We start from the raw sequence: 20007 nt of genomic DNA, 5'->3' as shown, positions 1-20007 counted from the left end.
CAGCATAATCTGTCCTTTCTTTAAGTCTTGTTGGTTAAGATTTGGCAGCAAGGATGTAGTTTTGAATGAATAAATACAAATATAACATGAAAAACAAATCTTACATGTCTGAATTTGTTAAAAACATTTGAGTTTTCATGTGTAACACTTAAAAAGACAAAACATTTTAAGGTTGTTCCTTTGACAGATTCTTCTTTTTTCCTCATGTCACTTAAACGATGACTTTCATCATACTACATGGAATTTGTAGTATTTCATGTTTTCTCACTGCAGCATAATTTACTGCATGAAACTTATAAAACACTAAAGTCTAACATGTTTGTTTGTTTGTTTTGTAGAGAGTGAGCGAGAAAGTCGGAGGTGCAGAAGGAACAAAGCTTGATGATGACTTCACCGAAATGGAAAAGGCAAGACTGAACTCTTTTCATTGTCCCATTATTAGCTTGTTGGGAACTATACTGGAGATTGTTAGTAGATTTCTAGAAGATAAACAAATCCTGCAGGATCCACACAGATCTGTGCTGAAGCATCTTTGATCATTACGCCAACTATTTCTGCTGTCACATCAAAAAACCACCGTCATGTTATCAGACAACCAACAGCTGATGGTTATAGAGGTCCACCAGTGTTCTCCTGCGTTATTAAACACATCCAACATGCTTGTGTCTCCCTACGGTTTTAGGGAAACACACTTTTGTCAGCAGTGTAAACTTTTGTCATTTAAGTCAGAAAGAATTGTCTGGTGAATGCAAGTCAAGTACTTGTCTTGAGAGAGACCAGGTGTGGTCAAAACATCAGTCATATAATAAAATCATTGAAACATGTTAGCATGTGGTCATCTTCACTTTGACACAACTTTTCTCATTAACTCATGGTTTCACCTTAAAGACATTTATATTCTTTCCAAAAACTGTTAAGCCATATTTTACTTATAAATTCCCACCTGAAATATGTTGCACAAGTCTTCACATTGAAATTGAATTTAAACTCAAATGTTGCAAGTTGGTTGAAAAAGTCAAATTGCCTGTTTACCTTGAACACTTTGAGAGTGTTGCATGAATGACTTTACAAGGCGAAACTTTTACAGTATACCTGCATAATACTGAAAGCTTCACAAGCTGGAGGGCACTGCTCAGACCACGAATGTACCCATGTTAATACATCAGTAAACTCATTTTTGAAAATCATTCAAATGATTTCTTTTCTAGAAATTCCTTTTTCACACTCAAACAAGTCAAATCTGGACAATTTCAGTAGAAATTTCCTTCCTAACTCACAACATGGCAGCTGGACTTTTGTAGGAACAATATTTATCACAAAAAATGAATTACTCTTGTATCTTTGTGAATGTAATTGTTTGCTCACAGACATCAGTGCCTGAATAACATATTGTATGTCTTTTTCATTATAAATACAGTGCTTACATGTTTTAGCATCACTGTGTATTTGTCTATGTACTACTAGTATGTACTTTTGTATGTGTTTATATGTAAGTGGTGTAAAAATAGTGTGAAGCTGAGGGATGCAGGGCTGCAGGAGCTGGCGAGTCTCATCACACAGAAACAAGAACAAAAACAAGATCCCGGCCAGCTCTCAGCTCTGCACGTCTCCCTCTTACCACCACACTGCACAACAAAGCAACACTTCCTTCTATCTTTTTTTTCTCTTTGCTAGATAAAAAAATGTTTCAGTGCTGTATTATTTCTCTCATCCTCTCCCACAATATGCCAGCCATTAGAAATTTATGTTACTAGCCACATCCTCATCTTAACAGTTATTTCTGTACCTTCTTTTATTCTCTCCTTTCACATGTTGGTTTATGTTGTGTTACAGAGGATGGACACCACCTCTCGGGCCGTGATGGACATCATGACCAAGACCACTGAGTATCTGCAGCCAAACCCAGGTGACATAAACCAACTGAACAAGATGATACTATGTGCATGTGATGTTTTCAAGAATTTCTTATTACACACGGATATACAAAGTCATCTACAAGAACATTAATCTTTTCATTTATTCCTATACTAGTACACACATACTGTACTAAGAAGACAATAATGCATGTTGACAGTCACATTAAAATTTATAAACAACAGTACAACTGATGTATTATTAATTGTGAAAGTGCATTATTATTACAGTTCCATAATTTAATTATCCTGCAAATTGGGGTGCACCTTCCAGTCTCATTATTACATACTTTTTAGCCATGCTAGCAGCGGGGCGTAGTCCATCACTAGTGCTGGGCGATATGGTCAAAATCTAATATCACAATATTTTTAACCAAATACCTCAATATCGATATTGTGACAATATTGTAGGGATGCTTTCACAAAATATTTTACACAATGAGATTTTTGATAAATAATCATCAGTAATGTGGATATAATGACTAAGTGGGTAAAGGCAAATAATAGAACAGCTAGAACAGTCTGGTAAGTTCAGAAAATTACATCACTGTATTGTAATGCAGCCTTTAAAACCAGGAAAAGAAACACGTATTCCATATCACGATATTACGACATCCAAAATCTAAGACAATATCTAGTCCTATATCACGATATCGATATAATATCAATATATTTCCCAGCCCCATCCGCCACTTTTGTCTTTGGTCCAGACTAAAATATCAACAACTGTTGGATGGATTGCCATGAAACTTTGTAGACATTCATGATCCCCAGTGGATGAATTCTGCTGACTTTGGTCATCCTCTGACTTTTTATCTAGCGCCATCATCAGGTCCAAATTTTTATTTGTCCAATGCTGTTATTTATGGTCATAAATCATAAATTGGTTTATGACCAATTACCTGCAAAACTAATGACATTCCCATCAACATCAACTTTACTTTGTGTTTAGTGCTAAGTAGCAAATGTTAGCATGCTAACATGCTAAATAAGCATGTTAGCATTGTCATTGTTAGTATGTTACTTTGTTTACGATAGCATTTAGCTCAAAGCACTGCTGTGCTAAAGTACATCCTCAAAGAGATGCTAGCATGTCTGTAGACTTTATTCTTTATACTGACTCAATGTTTATGTCTCACTACAGTATCATGGATGCTACTTGACCTTAATATTGCAACTAAATATTTTCTCACTTGTTCTACTACTGACTTAAAAAGAATGAAACTCACAATGACTTGACAAGTTCTGGCACCTCAAGCTTTCTGTTTTCCTGACAACAGAGTTAAAACTTCATTAAGCATTGAGTTCAGAGGTGTTTCATCTTATTTATGCCTTGTGTTTACAGCCACTAGAGCCAAGATGAGCATGATGAACTCCATGTCACGTATGCGAGGCCAGGAGAAGGGACCGGGCTACACACAGACTGAGACTATCCTGGGAGAGTCCATGCAGCGGTTTGGCAGGGAGCTCGGAGAGGAGTCTAATTTCGGTGAAGCTCCTTGCATAAAAAGTCTTGCCTCAGAACGACTGAGAAGCACACTTTTTTTTATAGAAAAATAAGAACAAGAACAAAGTGGCATAATTTTATTCCCTCAAGGACTCAGTAAAAATTTATGAAAAATATATGAGCCTGTTTTCCAGACAAGATGCCTACAGTTTGCTTTATTTAGTTCACAAGTGAAGGCACTAAAATGTCCTTTAAAGAGAAATACCCATCTTCAAAATCTACTGTAGAATGAGATAGTGATGGTGAAAAGGAAAACCTTATTATCAAATTTGGAGATTTTCTGCACTTTATGCTGACATTGAACTGTGTTATTGATGTGTCTCTGTGCTAAAATGTCTCTTTTTTTTCAGGCCTTGCTCTGATTGATGCTGGGGAAGCCATGCGTGAGCTGGGAGAGGTTAAGGACGCTCTGGACATGGAGGTCAAACAGAACTTCATTGATCCACTGCAGAACTTCCACGAAAAAGACCTCAAGGAGATTCAGGTACAGAGCCTACAGGTGGAGCCAGCTGGTTCTCAGCAGCACTAATTCATCTGGGAACACCGATACACTACAGAAAATAATAAATAAATGATTCTTTTGGTCATGGATTCAGATTTATTGTGTGGCCTTTTGCAGCATCACCTGAAGAAAATGGAGGGCCGTCGTCTGGACTTTGATTATAAGAAGAAGCGTCAGGGCAAGCTGACAGACGACGAGCTCAAACAAGCACTAGACAAATTCGACGAATCCAAGGACACTGCTGAACAGAGCATGTTCAACCTGTTGGAGAGTGATGTAAGGATTATTTCCTCCTTAACTCTTGCCTGCTCGCTTTGTTAATAGCACTCACCATTGACACAGCCAGTCTCCAAATGAATGCTTACGTTGCTCCGTGTCTGCTGGATGTGTAAATATACAATTGTTTGTAAACACCTTCACTATAGTCATTATATAAAGTGATATTTCTGTATGTTGGAGTCAGTAGAAGCATTTCCATCCACCAGTTTTTATTTCACATTTTCAACTTGCGCATAAAAAAACAGCGAAAATTCGGAAAAATCTTGAAATATTGCAAAAAGGTTTTACGCTTGGCTGAGTTGGAAAAGCTAAATGTAAAAAAGTGAAGTGGAAACAGATTTAGCAATCGAATCATGATGTACACGAAGCATGAGACTTAAATGTCCACTTATGTTTCCGCTCTACAGACGAGATGCTCCTCAAATTAATACATGAAATGGTTTAATGTCCCCGAATGGGAAAAATAGCGCCACCAGCTGTTTGTCTTTATGAACTAACTCCAAATATTTGCAATCAGCAGTGGATGGAAATGCACATTAATCCAAATTGTCCTCTGCAGATATTCTGAAAATTCGGTTCAGATTTGTGCTACATTTGGATGGAAACATAGCTAGTCTTTTTCAGGTTATTGTTTCATTCTTCTTTCTAATCACTAAAAAACAACAACACAAAAATGAACGCAGCTAAAAATGTCAATTATGTTTGTCCTACCAGCCGTCCATATGTACTATTGTGTATATGTAATCCTAAATCATCTAAAAACACTCCCTCAATTACATCTGAGGTCGTAGTATAAGTGACTTTGACTCCAAGTTCCAGTAACAATCCTCGTTATGTTGTTAGACGCACTTCTGTAATGTCTGCCGGGCAGCCATGTTGTTGAAATGTAGCGGTCAACTCTGTGCATCAACAGATTGAACAGGTGAGCCAGGTCGCCGCACTGGTCCACGCTCAGATGGAGTATCACAGACGGGCTGCGGAGATCCTCACACAGCTCACCAGTAAGATTGATGAACGGTCAGTATTGACACTTTTCTGTCCCACCAGGACTTCAGCTTTCTCATTTTACTGTAGGTTACTGGATGTAATTACAATAACATAGAATTTCAGTGGCGTTCAAACACAAATAATAGATTTTTGGACTACCTACTAGTGCAACAAAATGCTAGCATTCATACGTTTCTGCAGCGAAGCTTTGATGAATTCTGTTTTCCACTTCCACTGCAGGATAAGGGATTGTTCTAACAAACCAAGGAAAGAGTACATGCCTAAACCGCGTACATCTCTGGACTTCTCCATCAGTGAGAACCACAATGGAGGCATCCACAGTGCTCGCTCTCCAGGTGAGTCCAGTAACAGAAACCTCATCGTTCAGAAATATATCCAGAAACCAGCCTGGGTGGACACACTTTAGTCTGTCATTGGGGAATCTCACAAGTTTGTGTCTAATGTAGATTAGAATTCAACTGTACAGGTTTCTGGGCTAGTTTCTATTTATTCATGATTTTCTTTGCTTTAACCCTCTCTATGTTTTTATTTCTACTGTAAATTCTCAAATAAAAGCCTGTAAAGATGTGATAGTCAAGTCTCAAACAAATACAGACCATTAAAAAAAGGAAATCCAATATCCAATAGATGTTCAAAAATGCTTTCAGGGGTAAATTTAATTTAGTCTCAATCATTTCTACAGCATATGTAATTAGTAAAACTGCACACCCATACCATATTTACCACTCGCTCGCTTTAATTATGGCCATTTTTATTTTGATTTGTTGAAAGTCCCATTTCTGCAGATGTTTTGAAATAAAAGCCTTTCAGGGGTTTTAAGATAATTAAAGGTACCATGTGGGGTTTTCTTGTAAACAAACAAAATTACAGTATGTTTACATTCAATGTTTCCTCCCAAAATGCATTCAGTGTATGTTTAAGGCCTAACAAACAGAATTAATGCTTATCTTTTCACATAAAATATTTCCAAAGCTGATTTTAAATCCTGGATTACATCTTCTTTTTTCCTCCCTGCCTTTAATACAGCAAAGGAAGTAGATAAGAAAACAGGGAGGCTTTTAAATTAAAGTATGGGTTCTCTCCTCAGTTGAGATAAAGGCTGCAATTTGAGAATTTATGGTACATTTGTTGTGTTTGCTAATTTTATCTTTCTTTTTCCCAACATTTCAGTTTTTACCTGTACAGAATGTCCTTCGGTCCAGAATAAATAGATTCAACTCTGCACTCTTCTCTTTCCCCTCTTTTATGATTTTTTTTTGTTCTTCTAGGTGCGAGGTCTCCAGGTGAGCCTAGGTCACACTTGTCAATATGTTTCTCCATCTGTGCGCTCATAAATTAGTTTCTTCAACTACATCCTTTTCATTTACACTGCAATCTTTTGCAAAAAACTCAAAACTACCTCCATTGCTTCCCCCCCCCCTCCCCCTCGTGTCTTTTCCTCTTTGCAGCGAGGTCTCCAGGTGAGACAAAAGTGAATCCTGGATACAACAATATCTCTTTAATCACTTCATCATTCTTGTTTTGTTTTTTGTCCATCTCTTTTTTCTGTTTGTCTCTTTGGTATGAAAAATTGTTGCATTCAATTGATACCAACGAACAGCAGAAAAAACAATTGCAGCCCGCTCACAGTATAAAAGAATAGCAGATCTACAATAACAATGAAAAGACTGGCAGCGGACGAGCATTTGCTATTTCTGTTTTGTTCTCTTGTCAATCCTCTGATCGGTCTTATCCTCCTGTTTCTTTGTCTGTCTGTCTCCCTGCCTCTCTTTCAATTTGTTGTCCTACTTGTTTCTTCTTGCCTTGTTGTTTATTGACCTCTTTGTTGCTGCGCCTACAATACTTATTAATTCAATTTAATATTAATTCATCATTTATCCATCCTCCAATTTATCCATTTAAAATAATACTATTGCTAAAGTACTCTTGTTTCACCTGTGTTTTCTCCTTTCCCCTTTGCAGCAAGATCTCCAGGTGAGCAAGAGTGACTTGGGAAGAGATGTGAAATCTCTTTATCACTCTTTATTTATTTATCTTTTTTTTTAAATAGACTGTATTTTTTTGTCTGCATTTTTGTCTGCAGTGCAGCTCGTCTGCAGTGCTGTTTCTGTCTAACCCCTGGTTTCTCTTTTGTTCCTGTATTTTATGAAATTGCTCATGTTTCTTTTACTGTTAAAGGTGTAGTTTGACATTTTTGGAAATACGCTTATTCGCTTTCTGGCGGAGAGTTAGATGACAAGTTTGACACTACGCTCATGTTTGTCCAGCAGCTGGTTTGGTTAGCACAAAGATCCTCCCATCAGCACCTCTAAAGCTTACTAATTAACACACGATTTAGTTTGTTTTCATTTTTATTAAAAAAATTAAGCATAAAAAAGACGATGTGCCATTTTACAGGACATTATGTGCCAGGCTACTACTTGGCCAGAAGCAGTAACTTCCTTGAGTTTCAGCAACTGCTCAGAGCCAAGAAATAGTCCAACAAATAACCTCCTGTAAAACCATAACTGCACGGTTTTGTACAGATTAAACAAATGAGATCTAACATGATAATAAGTGAGTTTTTTAGGTGCTGTTAGGTGAATTTTGAAACCTTTAGACAAAAACAGACTAGCTGTTTCCAGGCTTTATGCAAAGCTAACTGGCTGCTGGCGGTAGCTTCATATATAGCATACAGACATGAAAGTGGTCGATCTTCTCCTTTAACTATCTGCCAGGAAGCAAACAAGCATATTTCCCAAAATGTTGAACTATTCCTTTAAACACTGTATGCCTAATTATTGTTTTATGGTCACTGATAAATAAGTTTTGTGTCTTTTGTTTTGTCTCCTCCTCTCTACTGTTTTCTCTTCTTTTTACACCTTTCAGCAAGGTCTCCAGGTGAGCCTCTCACTTTTTCAGCCATTTACGAGTTTTCTTATGATCATTATGCCTCTAATCTATATGCAGCATCTTATCCCCACATCTAGCTTCTCCTCTAACTCGCCTTTTCTTCTCTTATCTCTCCAACCGTCCTCCTTTCCTCCAGCTCCCATGGACCAGCCTTGCTGTCGCGCACTGTACGATTTTGACCCCGAGAATGAAGGTGAGCTAGGCTTTAAGGAAGGCGATATCATCACCTTGACCAACAAGATCGATGACAACTGGTACGAAGGGATGTTGCACGGCAACTCCGGCTTCTTCCCCATCAACTACGTGGATATCCTGGTGCCGCTGCCCCACTAGGACGGCAGGTTGTCCAGCCACCAGCTGAGTTTGCAACAAATCCTGGCCTCCAGTTCCTTCTTGTGTATTCCCAGTTACCGTTCCTAAACATTCCCACCGACCACCTGTACTCCGCTTTAAAGGGGTCAAAACAACAGCAACACAATAAAGATAAAACGAGATTGACGAAGATGAATAAAAGCAAGTATGCACCAATTGAGCATAAAAACTTTAAAAGAAAAAGAAGAAAAATCAGCATTGATGTCGTTCCTTCCCCTCCACACCTCTAAAAGGAGCTGCCTTCAGGCTTCCGTAGCCATTTTACCCATTTCTGTCCTGGCTTTTGTCTCAGTTTAGGTTGGCTGTCAGTCTCTCATGAGTTTATCAGAACATCTTTGCAAAATAATCACACTTTATCCCATTCACTGTACTTTGTGGCAAACCTCTACAGTAGATAGAAATTTTTTCTCACATACTAGAAAAAAAAATCCACGTGCTTCATGTTTGTTAGAGACTCTTGATCAAGCATGGTTTCAAGTGTTGACTTATCTTATACAAAATACATTGAGCTGATTAGTTTCATTTTAAATCTTCCTCTTTTTAATGCTAGTCGTCTCTTGGCATGCTCGGGCAGTGTCTAGAGAAACCAGGTCCCTGTCATGCTCTAAAAGATCAGTCCAAAGGATGTCATCACATTTTTAAAAAAAAAAGTTGTAGACTGATTCATCTAGTTGCTAACAACTTAAGATTACCTATAGTTATTTTTGAACATATCTACATGTGCGTGTGATTGGTTATATGTGATTTAGATACCAAAGTTACCTGCAGAAACCTGAATCAACAAGACAGCAAGGTGTCAACAAATCTGATGCAACAGGGTGAAGTTCTAGTTCTTTGGTATTTTTATTGGGGGAGCAAAATTGTATTCTTCAGTATGTGACATTACATGTCTGAGCCAGTGATTAGTGAAGTGATGACATGATTTGCAAAAAAAACACAAGTTGTGCAGTTTAAACCGTTTGAAGTGATGTAAGAAAACTATGGTGCATTTGCTCAGTATGAAATAAGTTCCAATCCTCTGACGTGTATTTTATCAACAACTTGTGTGACAAATGGTTGAAGTATTGTGAAATAATAACTTGTAGGACTTTAATGCTCATTGAGGCACCTGTTTCTTTCTGCAGCAGAAGGTGTAGCTCTTTTTGCTGCATTCCTACTACTGTAGTCCAATTAGTATCCTTTAGTTAGCTGTCTATAAGCCATTAATATGAAACTAGACATAGCCAACAATCCTCTCTTTGAAATGCTTTCTAAGGAGGACAAAGGAGTGCACAAATGGCTGAATGGAATGAGAGCTCTTTCTTTTTTTGTCTTGATGGAAATGTTTTCTTAATTGAAATGATGCAACATACACTAAAAAAAAAAAACCTTTCGCCATCATAATACAAACAAAAAGCCACTGGTTTTCTTTTTCCGTGTCATGTCAGACCTCAGAAAAAGTGTTAGATATTCTATTATTATGTTTCATTTTCTCTAACTAGCTACATGCTTGTATGGAGTATTGTGTGAGATTGTTTTTTTTTTTCTCCCTTCTGTTAATGATGTACTGATAATCTAGAAATCAAACCAAAACATGTTTTAGTCAGCTGAGCAGTTTGGAGCTGTAGTGCACACGGTCTCCCTGAGGTTTTACTCTCTGCAATGTCGACAACGTATTACCCTTCTGCAAAATAATCTGTGCAGCAGTAACACTTATTTCTTTTCACCCATCTTGTAATGATGTTGTGCGTGTATTTGGGGCGGGGTATTAGGGTTTGCATACTGTTCGTGTTATGCACAGGGACAGGTTTGCAGAGGACCTCTGATGTTGAGGTATTTCAGATATATACTGTTTCTGACAGTGTTCAACATTAAAACAAACATGGATGTCTCTTTGATCAAAGGACCAATTCATATACATATATATATATTAAGTAGAAATTACAGTAAATGATACTAAATCGACTGATAACCCATATCAAGTGTTTCTTTTTAAGGGACGCACAACTTTAAACTGACAGTATACATTGTTGGCTGGCTATGAATAACGTTACAGTTGGAAGAGGTCACGTATTTATTTTTTTTAAAGGCGATAAAAATTCCTTCCCTGATTTTTCTTTCAATTTTTTTTTAAACAATCGTGTGTATCTTTGCCCTCAATGAGGACTGTACAGCTTTTCTGTGTTTTGTTTTCACCTTGTGTGTATAGTCGCTCATCAACAGTAACGTATCTTATTTTTGTAACTGTGACAAAAGTATACACATATAGATGTATATATACAGTATATTATCCAGAAGCAATGTGAAAGGAGGGATTCTCTGTGCTGCACATGATTGTCTTTGGATTGGGTTTTTTTTTTCTTTGTTTTCTGTTTTATTTTATTCTTGCACTGGATTCTAAGACTGTATGCTTGATGTAAAGAAAAAAATGTGATAAGTCAGTGTAATTTATTCAAATAAATACCGACAAATGGTTATTGCCCCAATGACCTTCTGTTTATAGACACTCACACCTTGGAAATATGTCGCAGGTGGAAATCTGTTATGAGAAACAATGACTTTTCAAATTTAATTTAAGACCGAAGCTGAACGTGAAATCATTTGATGTCTCTCTATGCAGCTATTTTACATTGAGCTTCTCTAGCTGTTGTTTTCTCAGAACATGGAGAGCACACAGCAGGGACTTGGCTCAGCAAATAGATGAAGATAGATGCATTATTCATTTGCCTGGTGGATTCTTTCATGTCCTCTCGCAAGAATCCAAACGGAAAAAAATAGGTCAGGTAAGACAGAAAATCTCCAAGACAGCTGAAATGTCTTAATAATCCTGTTAGTGTGACATTATCGAAGTCATGACTACAGCTTCAAGCATCTTAAAGGCTCCAAAGAATATGCATCATATGCATGTCTAACCTGTAAATATTGTACATCCTGCACAAATGAAGAATTATAGTAGAGTTCTAGTGTGCGCTATAAATCAACAGAAATGAAGCCACTGACAAATATGCAGCAATAGTACGACTGGAAGTAAAATTGTAACAATAATCACAAATTGGGAGCCGCAGACAGTCAATCTCTGCAGGATTTTGGGAATATCTCAGAGCAAAATTATATTTTGTTCAGGAAATTATCTTTTGTGGTTGATTTTCAGTATTTTACAATTGCTTTGGCTCAATTTTCACAACATTTCTATGTATTAAACCTCTGATGCATAGAGTCAAACTGACTTACTAAATTCTTACCTTTTAACACAAAAAGCTTTCTTTACACACAGAGTGCAAAACACTGAATTCACACACTCAGACTGCAGAAAACAAACACCTCATATTAGCACTGAATTCATTCTTATCACTAGATGTACAGATGACTGAATCAATTCAGTGTATTTGCAAACATGTCTCTCTATTTGAACATCACCCAGATGAGCATTATTGCTAATCATTTCATCTCTGCTGCAATATTGTTTTTTGTTTGTTTACTCAAAATGTTTGAATGTATTACAGCATTTTATGATTGCTTTGGCTTAATCTTCACAGAATTTCAGTGTAGAAAAGTCTAAAAGCTAAAAGGGAAACTGACTTGCTCAATCTAAACTAAATTATTAACGTGTTCTTACATACACTAAATTCATATGCTCACCCTTCAGAATAAAGCCACCTCATAACAGCACAAGTTTTGTTAGAAGTGACCATTGTGATCTGCTTTGATGAGATTGTTTCTTGTTTGACAACATAATTTGATACTATATATAAAATTAAAAAAAAAAAAAGAAAATTCAGTGATGAAAAAATACAGTGTTGTGATGCTCTGATAAACTCAATAATTGTTTTGATGGTTGTTTTCATTTTGTGTGCTTTTTCTGAGAATTTGAGCCCAGAATTAGAAGCATAATTTTGTGTTTTTCCACTTTGAAACTGTAGTTAAAGCAAGCCAATGCCATTGTAAAATAGTGCGATATATACTGGTGTTTGTGCATTAGATAGGAGGAACTTCAGCATCCATGACGATCTGATAAGCCAGGTCAGGTTATAACTGTGTGACAGTTAACATCAGGTGTGAGGTGATATCATTTCTACCTTTTGCCTCCCCACCCATTATCTGTCACCACCAGTCAATCAAGCTACACCCTCTCTTCGTGCATACAGTTTAACTTCCACTGTCCTGCTGCACACACACACACACACACACACATATGTATGCACACATTCACACACTCATCTGCTTTACTGACACTGGTCTAGTAAAGCGGGGACTACTGTAACATCCTGCATCAGACTTAATCAACTACATCTTTTGAGTCTCATCAGAGCATGTCGCCCTCCTAGTCACACGCCCTGTGGCCTGTCGCTCTGCTGATCACTGCAAATATAGACACAGTTTGCACTTTGTTTGACATGGTTCAGGTGAGATAAATCCACAAGCGCTTAGGCCAACCACAAGATACAGTAACTGGCATTGTCACATGTGTACAGTTGGATATTGTGGATAAAGGGCGTCTCCTATTTAATGTTTATGAAACCACGCCAGCTCTCTGACTGACTCTCACTCACTCTAAAACTGAAAATAGAAGTAAAGCATCCTCTAGTGGTGGTAAACTCACAGTGCTCAGCATGCAAGCTCTCACATGGAAGTGTTGTTTTGCAGTTAGGTTCACATGATTGTTGATGGTAACTGATATGTTTATCTTTACTGGTAATTATGCTTCCTTTTTTTTTTTTACTTGCTTTCTCTCTCAGTTATGTTTGATCTTTTTTTTAAATGTCTAATTACATTTCACTTTCTATTTTTTTATGCACCACAACACCAAGGCAAATTCCTTCTATTGTATGTGCAGACGTAGGGCCAGCCTGTGGCATGGGGCACGTAGGCGTCGCCTAGGGTGCCAAATAAGTGGAGGGTTTTTTTTGTTTGTTTTTTTCGTACCAACAGGTGTGATTGTATACAGCTTTTGGAAATGCGTACATGTTCTCCCTTCTGTCTTTTTCCCCATTAACTCACATGAGTTTTCATCTGGTTTGATGTTCAAAGCTTTACTGTTTAACAGCCACCAAACTTCCTGTGCTACCTCAGGCAACGCCACCAAACACTCACTGACCTCCACCTGCCTTCTTGTCACAGTCTAATTTGAAATATTTTTTTCTTTGTTTAGAAATAACTGACTTATCCTTTTGTGCTTTATAATCATATTAAGTATATGTATGCAAAACAGAGCGTGGCCTGGATGGGTCTATAATGGTGCTGGAGTGGCTGTGGATGAGAGGCCCGATATGGAAAATTTGGTCTTGCTGTTCATTTTTGGGGGCTTCAATCTAAATCTTTTGGGGCTTCAATCTAAAATCTCGCCCCGGCCCTGTGCAAACCTACTTGGCAATAAACCTGTTTCAGATTCTGAACAGTGCTCAACACAACAATATCAAACATCATAGTTCTGAGCCATAAAAGGTTGGCGAACAGCAAGAAAAACGGGGGATAATTGATCCTTTATGCAGAAATATAAAACATATTTTACAGACATATATTCACTGTCCCTCAATTTGTATAAGCAAATTCACTCATCATATGTACTACATAGAAATGTCAGGAGCCCTCCTGTCCAACTTGACCCTTTTTTTGTATTAGGTACTTAGATTACTGGGGAAGTGATTAATCAGAGGCTGCCAAAGATCCACTGTTTTCCACTTGATTGTTGTTTGTATAAAAACCTCTGTGTTTTCCATATTTTGGTATCTTGTCTTTGATCTTACTTGGCACTTCAGTTTATTTGCTGCTGTAATTTGTTTGACGGACACAATGACAACAACACTCTATTGATTCAGACTTACGTGATGTCTGATCTAGGCTCACCATCAAAGCTACTGTGTGTAGGGCTGCAACTAGATTATCATTGATTAATCTTTTGGTGTGAAAAATGCTCATCATAACTTACAAAAACCCAATTTGACATGTGCAAAATGCTTGTTTTGTGCAACAGTCCAAAGGTCTTAAGTTTACCATCACAGAAGACAAAGAAAACTAGCAAATAATAACATTTGATCACCCAAAATGATTAATGGATCATCAGAATTATTGCCATTTATTTTCTGTCGATCATTTCAACTCTAACTTATGAGAAAAACAAAAAGCTTTCTTGTTCACTCTTTACTTGAATAGTCTGTCAGCGAGGCGGATAAAAAAAGAAACAAGTGACTGAAAACCACAACACTGGTGGTCACAGTGCAATCCATGTCCAAGCAAAACAAACACAGCATGACTACACGCCACAAATACTCCTCACATGGACACACACTCTCCTCTTTTCCAGGTAATGTATATAATAGCACTCCTGACACATGCCCACACACACACTGTAGGTCTGTGGAGGTGGAAGTGTGGTGGTGAGGGGGGGGGGGGGGGGGGGGGGGGGGGACAAGACAGGCAATCCAGTAAAAAGCATTCCTCAGACCCTCTCTCCTGGTGGGTGGCCTGCTTGGACGCAGCACCACCGAGACAGCAGCTCCTTTTTCCAAAAATCCTTCACAGCCATTGTGTCTGCCCACGCCGTACTGCGTTACAGACACTCACACACTGAACATTTCTAACAACTGATGGCAGACGATCCCTAACCACGACTGAGCTCATTTCAACAGGTGTTATGAAACACTTCTTGTCGCTGCCATTTTTGATCTAAATTCAGACAGGAAATCAAGCTGAACCGAAACGTCTGCAGGATTTTGGACTCCACAATTCACTTAGTTTGCGTGTAAAGAGGCGCGATGCTGCACACTCAGTGAGCCGTTCAGCTAGTTTAAACTGGCAAGTTAGTCAGCCACTCCATCATATTTGACACTTGAATCAGCCGCCGCTCTGAATGCATGAATGGCGGACTGCATCTGTTTTCTGGCCAACCCCAAACCGCAACAGACCACAAGACACCCACACCAGTTACAGACATGTTTCACTTTCTCACTGGAGCAGAGGGAACAAAGTATATACCTCACACGACCTACAGTGCATTAAAACCGGCTCTACTGCCCATTCACACAGTATGTAAAAGATAATGTATATAATGTATATACTACTGTATGTATTCTTTAAAAAAGACATTTGAAGAAAAGCACTTGTTAAACTCTACAAACTCCACAACAAATTACTTCAAAACTAGCATTAGACAAACTTTCAACTCAATTGACTCCATTATAAAAATACATGTTGCATGACCAAGCACTGAAAATTAGTTTAAACTCAACATTTCAAGGTTTCCAAACATACATAATACACTCAGTTGCTAGTTTTGCTACACCTAGCTAAAGCTAATACAACAGCTTACAATAAATCCTTCATGATGGTTATAATGTTGAGTTTTTGTTAAAATTGTTGATTCGACTTTATGGTTTTTACTTAAGTAAAAGTAGTAAACCCACAATAAATAAGTAAAAAGTCCTGCACTGCATCAACTAAACGTACGTAAACATTTCAAAAGTATAACTCATTATGCAGCCGAACGGCTCCCGTCAGTTGTTACTATATTTTAAATGTGATGAGATACATGTACAGTATTTAACTTGAGTGTTGGCATTTTATTAAACTTCATACTTGTACTCTACCACATCTATTGTCAGTTATAGTTGCTATTTACTTTAAAAAAAATCATATTTTACATACAAAACATGTGAGCTCATAAAATATGATGCATTGTTATAGAAGAAACTGCCCAAAAGTATGTGAAAAAGCTCAGATTAGCTCAACTTTGACCGACTGCAACTTTAAAGTGCTACTTACACATTAATGCATCAGTATTCATCATTCAATAATATACTATCATACTGACAGGGGGCATTTTTCTGCATTGATTTAGTTCTTTTTGTACATTTTTCTAATAATAATAACATACTTTCATGTCTTTCAGGAACAGTTTCAATGTAGGACCTTTACTTGTAATGAGTATTTTTACATAGTGGTGTCGCTACATAAAGGATCTGAGTACTTCTTACACTCCTGGTTTCTACACTTCTCTCCTCCTCTTACACACACTTAACAACACATACCAGAGAAGTAAGGTTTAGAAAGTACATCAAAATACATATATATAGTGCAATGGAAACAGAAATTAAAGCCAAACCAAGAAAAGAGTTCACACACGCACACATACACATACACATTCACATACATACACACTCTGAGGAGCAGCTGTTGGTGGGAGTGTGCCAGTGTGTGTCATTACATGTTTTCCTGTGGCGTTCATACATAGTTTCTCTATTCAGCAGGAAAGCCCAGCTCTCAACACCAGACAGAGGCAGCTAATACCCCTGTCTGTCAGAGCTTCTCAAAGAGCAAGTGATTGGAGATGACAAACGAGGCAGTAAGACAGGTCAGGCAGCTCTACGGCAGCAGCGGCGGCAGTGAGGGAGCAAAAAGAGAGGAGGCAGGGACTGTAAGATGCGTGTACATTGCCAACAGGGGAGACATATTTTAAGTGTGTGTGTGTGTGTGTGTGTGTTTGCAAATTTGTTAATCATACCATGAGGGGTCTCTGGGGGTCTGACGCCACACTTGTCTGTCAGGTCTACAGGAGGGTGAAGTTTGTTTCCGGCTCTGGATTCACTTCCAACACCAGCTCTGTCACTCAGGCTTACACACTGGAATCCAGAGGACAGAAAACATCTCTGTTTGTGTGGTTGTGTATGTGTGTATGAAAATACATCCACTAAATCCATTTTTAACCCCAAGTAATCTAAAGGATATTGTGACAATCAGCATCATTCCTCAACTAAACCATGGCAGTGATGAGTGTGTGTCAGGACTCACCTCTGTTCATACTGTAGGCCTGGGTGTTGGTATCAATCAGTCCTCGAAGGGTGGAGGTTGAATTAAAAAGGATTGTAGGCTGAGGTGAAGGTATGAGGGGGCTCCACGAGGACAGGCGGCCCTGATGACAACATCACGGTACATTTTTGGCAGTTTGATTCAGTTCAGGGTCAGCTCAGTTAGCTTTAGAACCAGCATACCGCTTTTTCACAGCAGACATTTTGACACATCATAACAGGTGTTACTAATAACATTAACGACGCCTCCGTTCTATTCAAGTGTCACAGTGACGGTGTGACAGCGAGTCAGCATGAGGCTAAATGGAATTCAGCCATCATTAATTTTATTATAAACATCTGTGCTTTTCCTGCTGTGACATGTCTTCAGTGAAAAAGACCTTTCACCAAAATATTTCAGCACATCACAAAGTACATGTAAAACATTTATTGTAGGCCTCATTTACACTCATCATTTCATGTGTTTCTCACATCCACATATAGTATAAATTATTGTCATTTCATTGGGGAAGTCCACATTCTGCTGTTTCTTTCTTTTGGCCAAAACTGCTAATAGTAAATAGTTTGTGCCAATGAATAATTTCTTCTCATGAGCCAATTTCACTGGTAAAACTATTAAGATTGGTTTAAGGTTTAAGAAAACTTCAAGATATTAAAGGTGTCCATTAACTCTCTGGGGTCCAGGTTCATTTTGGTTGATTTATGACAACTTTCTATATGTTCATTTTTGTCTTTGTTTAGCACCTTTATAACTATAATCACCCCACATGCATGGGTCCTTCCATCCTTTTTTTCAGCACAAACAAAGCCTAACTTTGTCCATGTCCATTTATCTAAGTATAAAGCCAGCAGGAACCCCAACTACAAGCAAAATGACAGAGACACTTATAAAAATGTACAAATCTTAAGTGATAATCACTCAAGATAATTTTATAGGACAGGTCAAGGTTGTAGAAAATGTTGTGTCGCTATTCATACACAGAAATACAGCAGACAAATGTAAAAAATAAAACTATTACACAGTATATTTACATGTCAAATTATTTTATCCCCACTTGTTTTTGTGCCCTTTTCATTGAAAGTCTACAGACATGCGTGAAACTCACCACATCAGCACTTTCAACTGGTTTTCTCAGCTTGTCTCTAATACAAATGAGGCAATTATTTGCTACATAATGTGCAACTCAAATCACCTTGATACAATTTGATAGTAAAACAACAACAAAAGAAATCCCTTTACCTTTACCACACCTCTGTCCCTTTCTGGAGACATTTATACTTTTTTTTTTACTCTTGCATAATGATTTACAGGTGACAGGAACAATCTGTTACATCTACTCTAAAGACTTGGTGGCTCTCCTGGTGGTTCATTGTCTGTCACTCTGGACAAAAGCATCAGATAAACAATGTGAAGATGCACAGTAAATGCAAGAGTACACAATAACATAACATGAAGTGTGTTAAATGTTTAAAATACATACGTTTCATTGGAAATAATGAAAAAGAAACAACAAAGCAGCATTAAACATTATAAAACCGCTGACTAAATTGGTTAAAAAAGATAAGGTATAAAAAATAGATAAAGATTTCTTAGAAATACTCAAAACAGGGTTCAGACAAAACAATACTCAAGATTGACTCTAATAATTGGCATACAACATAAATGATAATAAAATATTTTATGTAAAATAATACATAATTTGAAGGTGTATTAGAACATGATATGTAATGTGTATAATAGCATTATCCCCAGAAAACACTTGATATAACACTTGCAGGCTGGAGGATACTGTAATTCAGTTGCTCAAGAAAAAAAGTCAGTGATGGAGAATTTATTTCTTATGTCACACAAAACACTGAGCTCACCCTCCACACCAGGCTATTTATGAAAAACTAGGCTTTGAGCCAACACTATTTGGCACTACTGGGCACATTTACTTCAGTGTAGCTTTTACCTGGACATAAATTCTCCTCAGCGATTTAGCTTGTAAAAAGGTTTTTAAGTGTGAGCCAACAGTGAGGCAGAGTGAAGGGCTCTCATGACAAATGGTGCCAGGTTAAGGGCCAGCCGCACAGCATGCAAAACAGTACAATGGGACATTTGGTGTGCAAATCCATCAGTCCATTCAAATGGTGTCTCAAACAAAAAGCTGATACACAAACAAATCAATTAACCTGAGGGGGAAAGAAATCAGAATAATAAAAAAAGGTGTTTCATCAGTTTACATTTACAAAGGTGGGATAGACACAAACTTGGCACCTTCAAAAGTATGATTTCACATTACTCAAACACAATAAAATGTATTATCTTCTAACACTGCAGATACTGTGACACTAAAAGAGTACTCGACTGATTCTGCTTTATGTTTCTGTATCATTTTCAGACTCATAACAGTTAAAGATAAAGATAAATAAGATCAAGAATTGACGCAGCAGAACAGGAGATATCATCTTTTTTATTCCACGCATTCTTCTTCCTGGTCAAAACCTGGCGCCTACATTACCCACAATGCAGCTTGAGCACCGACAGTTCAGTTGGAGATTCAGTGCTAGTAGTGGCTGTAGCCTCAAGACACTAGCCTCAAGTAGAGATGAGGAGCGGGCTTCAGAGGTCTGATAACCACAAGTCTTTCTAACTCCGCACCTGCAGACTTTTTTCAATTTCAAACTTGTAGTCTTCAGACCAAACCAACGCTGACTCAAGTGACTCACTTGAGGCAATTTATCAGATTTCAAGCAGATTTTCAAAAGGTT

General features: G+C 37.8%; 1 protein-coding gene and 1 long non-coding RNA gene across 7 annotated transcripts in view; one reads left to right on the top strand and one right to left on the bottom strand.

The window, feature by feature from the left end:
* sh3gl2a (SH3 domain containing GRB2 like 2a, endophilin A1) overlaps nucleotides 1–10926 on the top strand; it is a 46652-nt gene extending 35726 nt beyond the window's left edge. For 3 of the 6 annotated variants that reach the window (XM_042398828.1, XM_042398799.1, XM_042398818.1), the window contains 9 exons: nucleotides 339–407; nucleotides 1834–1906; nucleotides 3259–3402; nucleotides 3771–3904; nucleotides 4040–4198; nucleotides 5115–5218; nucleotides 5429–5544; nucleotides 8078–8089; nucleotides 8238–10926. In XM_042398828.1, the coding sequence (XP_042254762.1) occupies nucleotides 399–407; nucleotides 1834–1906; nucleotides 3259–3402; nucleotides 3771–3904; nucleotides 4040–4198; nucleotides 5115–5218; nucleotides 5429–5544; nucleotides 8078–8089; nucleotides 8238–8434 (948 nt within the window). In that variant the 5' untranslated portion in view covers nucleotides 339–398 and the 3' untranslated portion in view covers nucleotides 8435–10926. Of the gene's footprint in view, nucleotides 1–338; nucleotides 408–1833; nucleotides 1907–2699; nucleotides 2746–3258; nucleotides 3403–3770; nucleotides 3905–4039; nucleotides 4199–5114; nucleotides 5219–5428; nucleotides 5545–6477; nucleotides 6654–8077; nucleotides 8090–8237 lie in introns of those variants that run through there. The other 3 variants (XM_042398807.1, XM_042398838.1, XM_042398847.1) reach the window with 3 other exon arrangements.
* LOC121887817 lies at nucleotides 4100–17437 on the bottom strand. The gene is made up of 3 exons (XR_006093064.1): nucleotides 17237–17437; nucleotides 16950–17067; nucleotides 4100–4183 (listed from the first exon to the last, which is right to left on the bottom strand). It is a non-coding gene; the product is annotated as an uncharacterized LOC121887817 (long non-coding RNA).
* Between the last annotated feature and the right edge of the window lie 2570 nt (nucleotides 17438–20007).

The sequence above is a fragment of the Thunnus maccoyii genome, chromosome 2 (assembly GCF_910596095.1).
Source record: "Thunnus maccoyii chromosome 2, fThuMac1.1, whole genome shotgun sequence".
NCBI classification, from domain to species: Eukaryota; Metazoa; Chordata; class Actinopteri; order Scombriformes; family Scombridae; genus Thunnus; species Thunnus maccoyii.
This window is presented reverse-complemented; position numbering and strand designations above follow the sequence as displayed.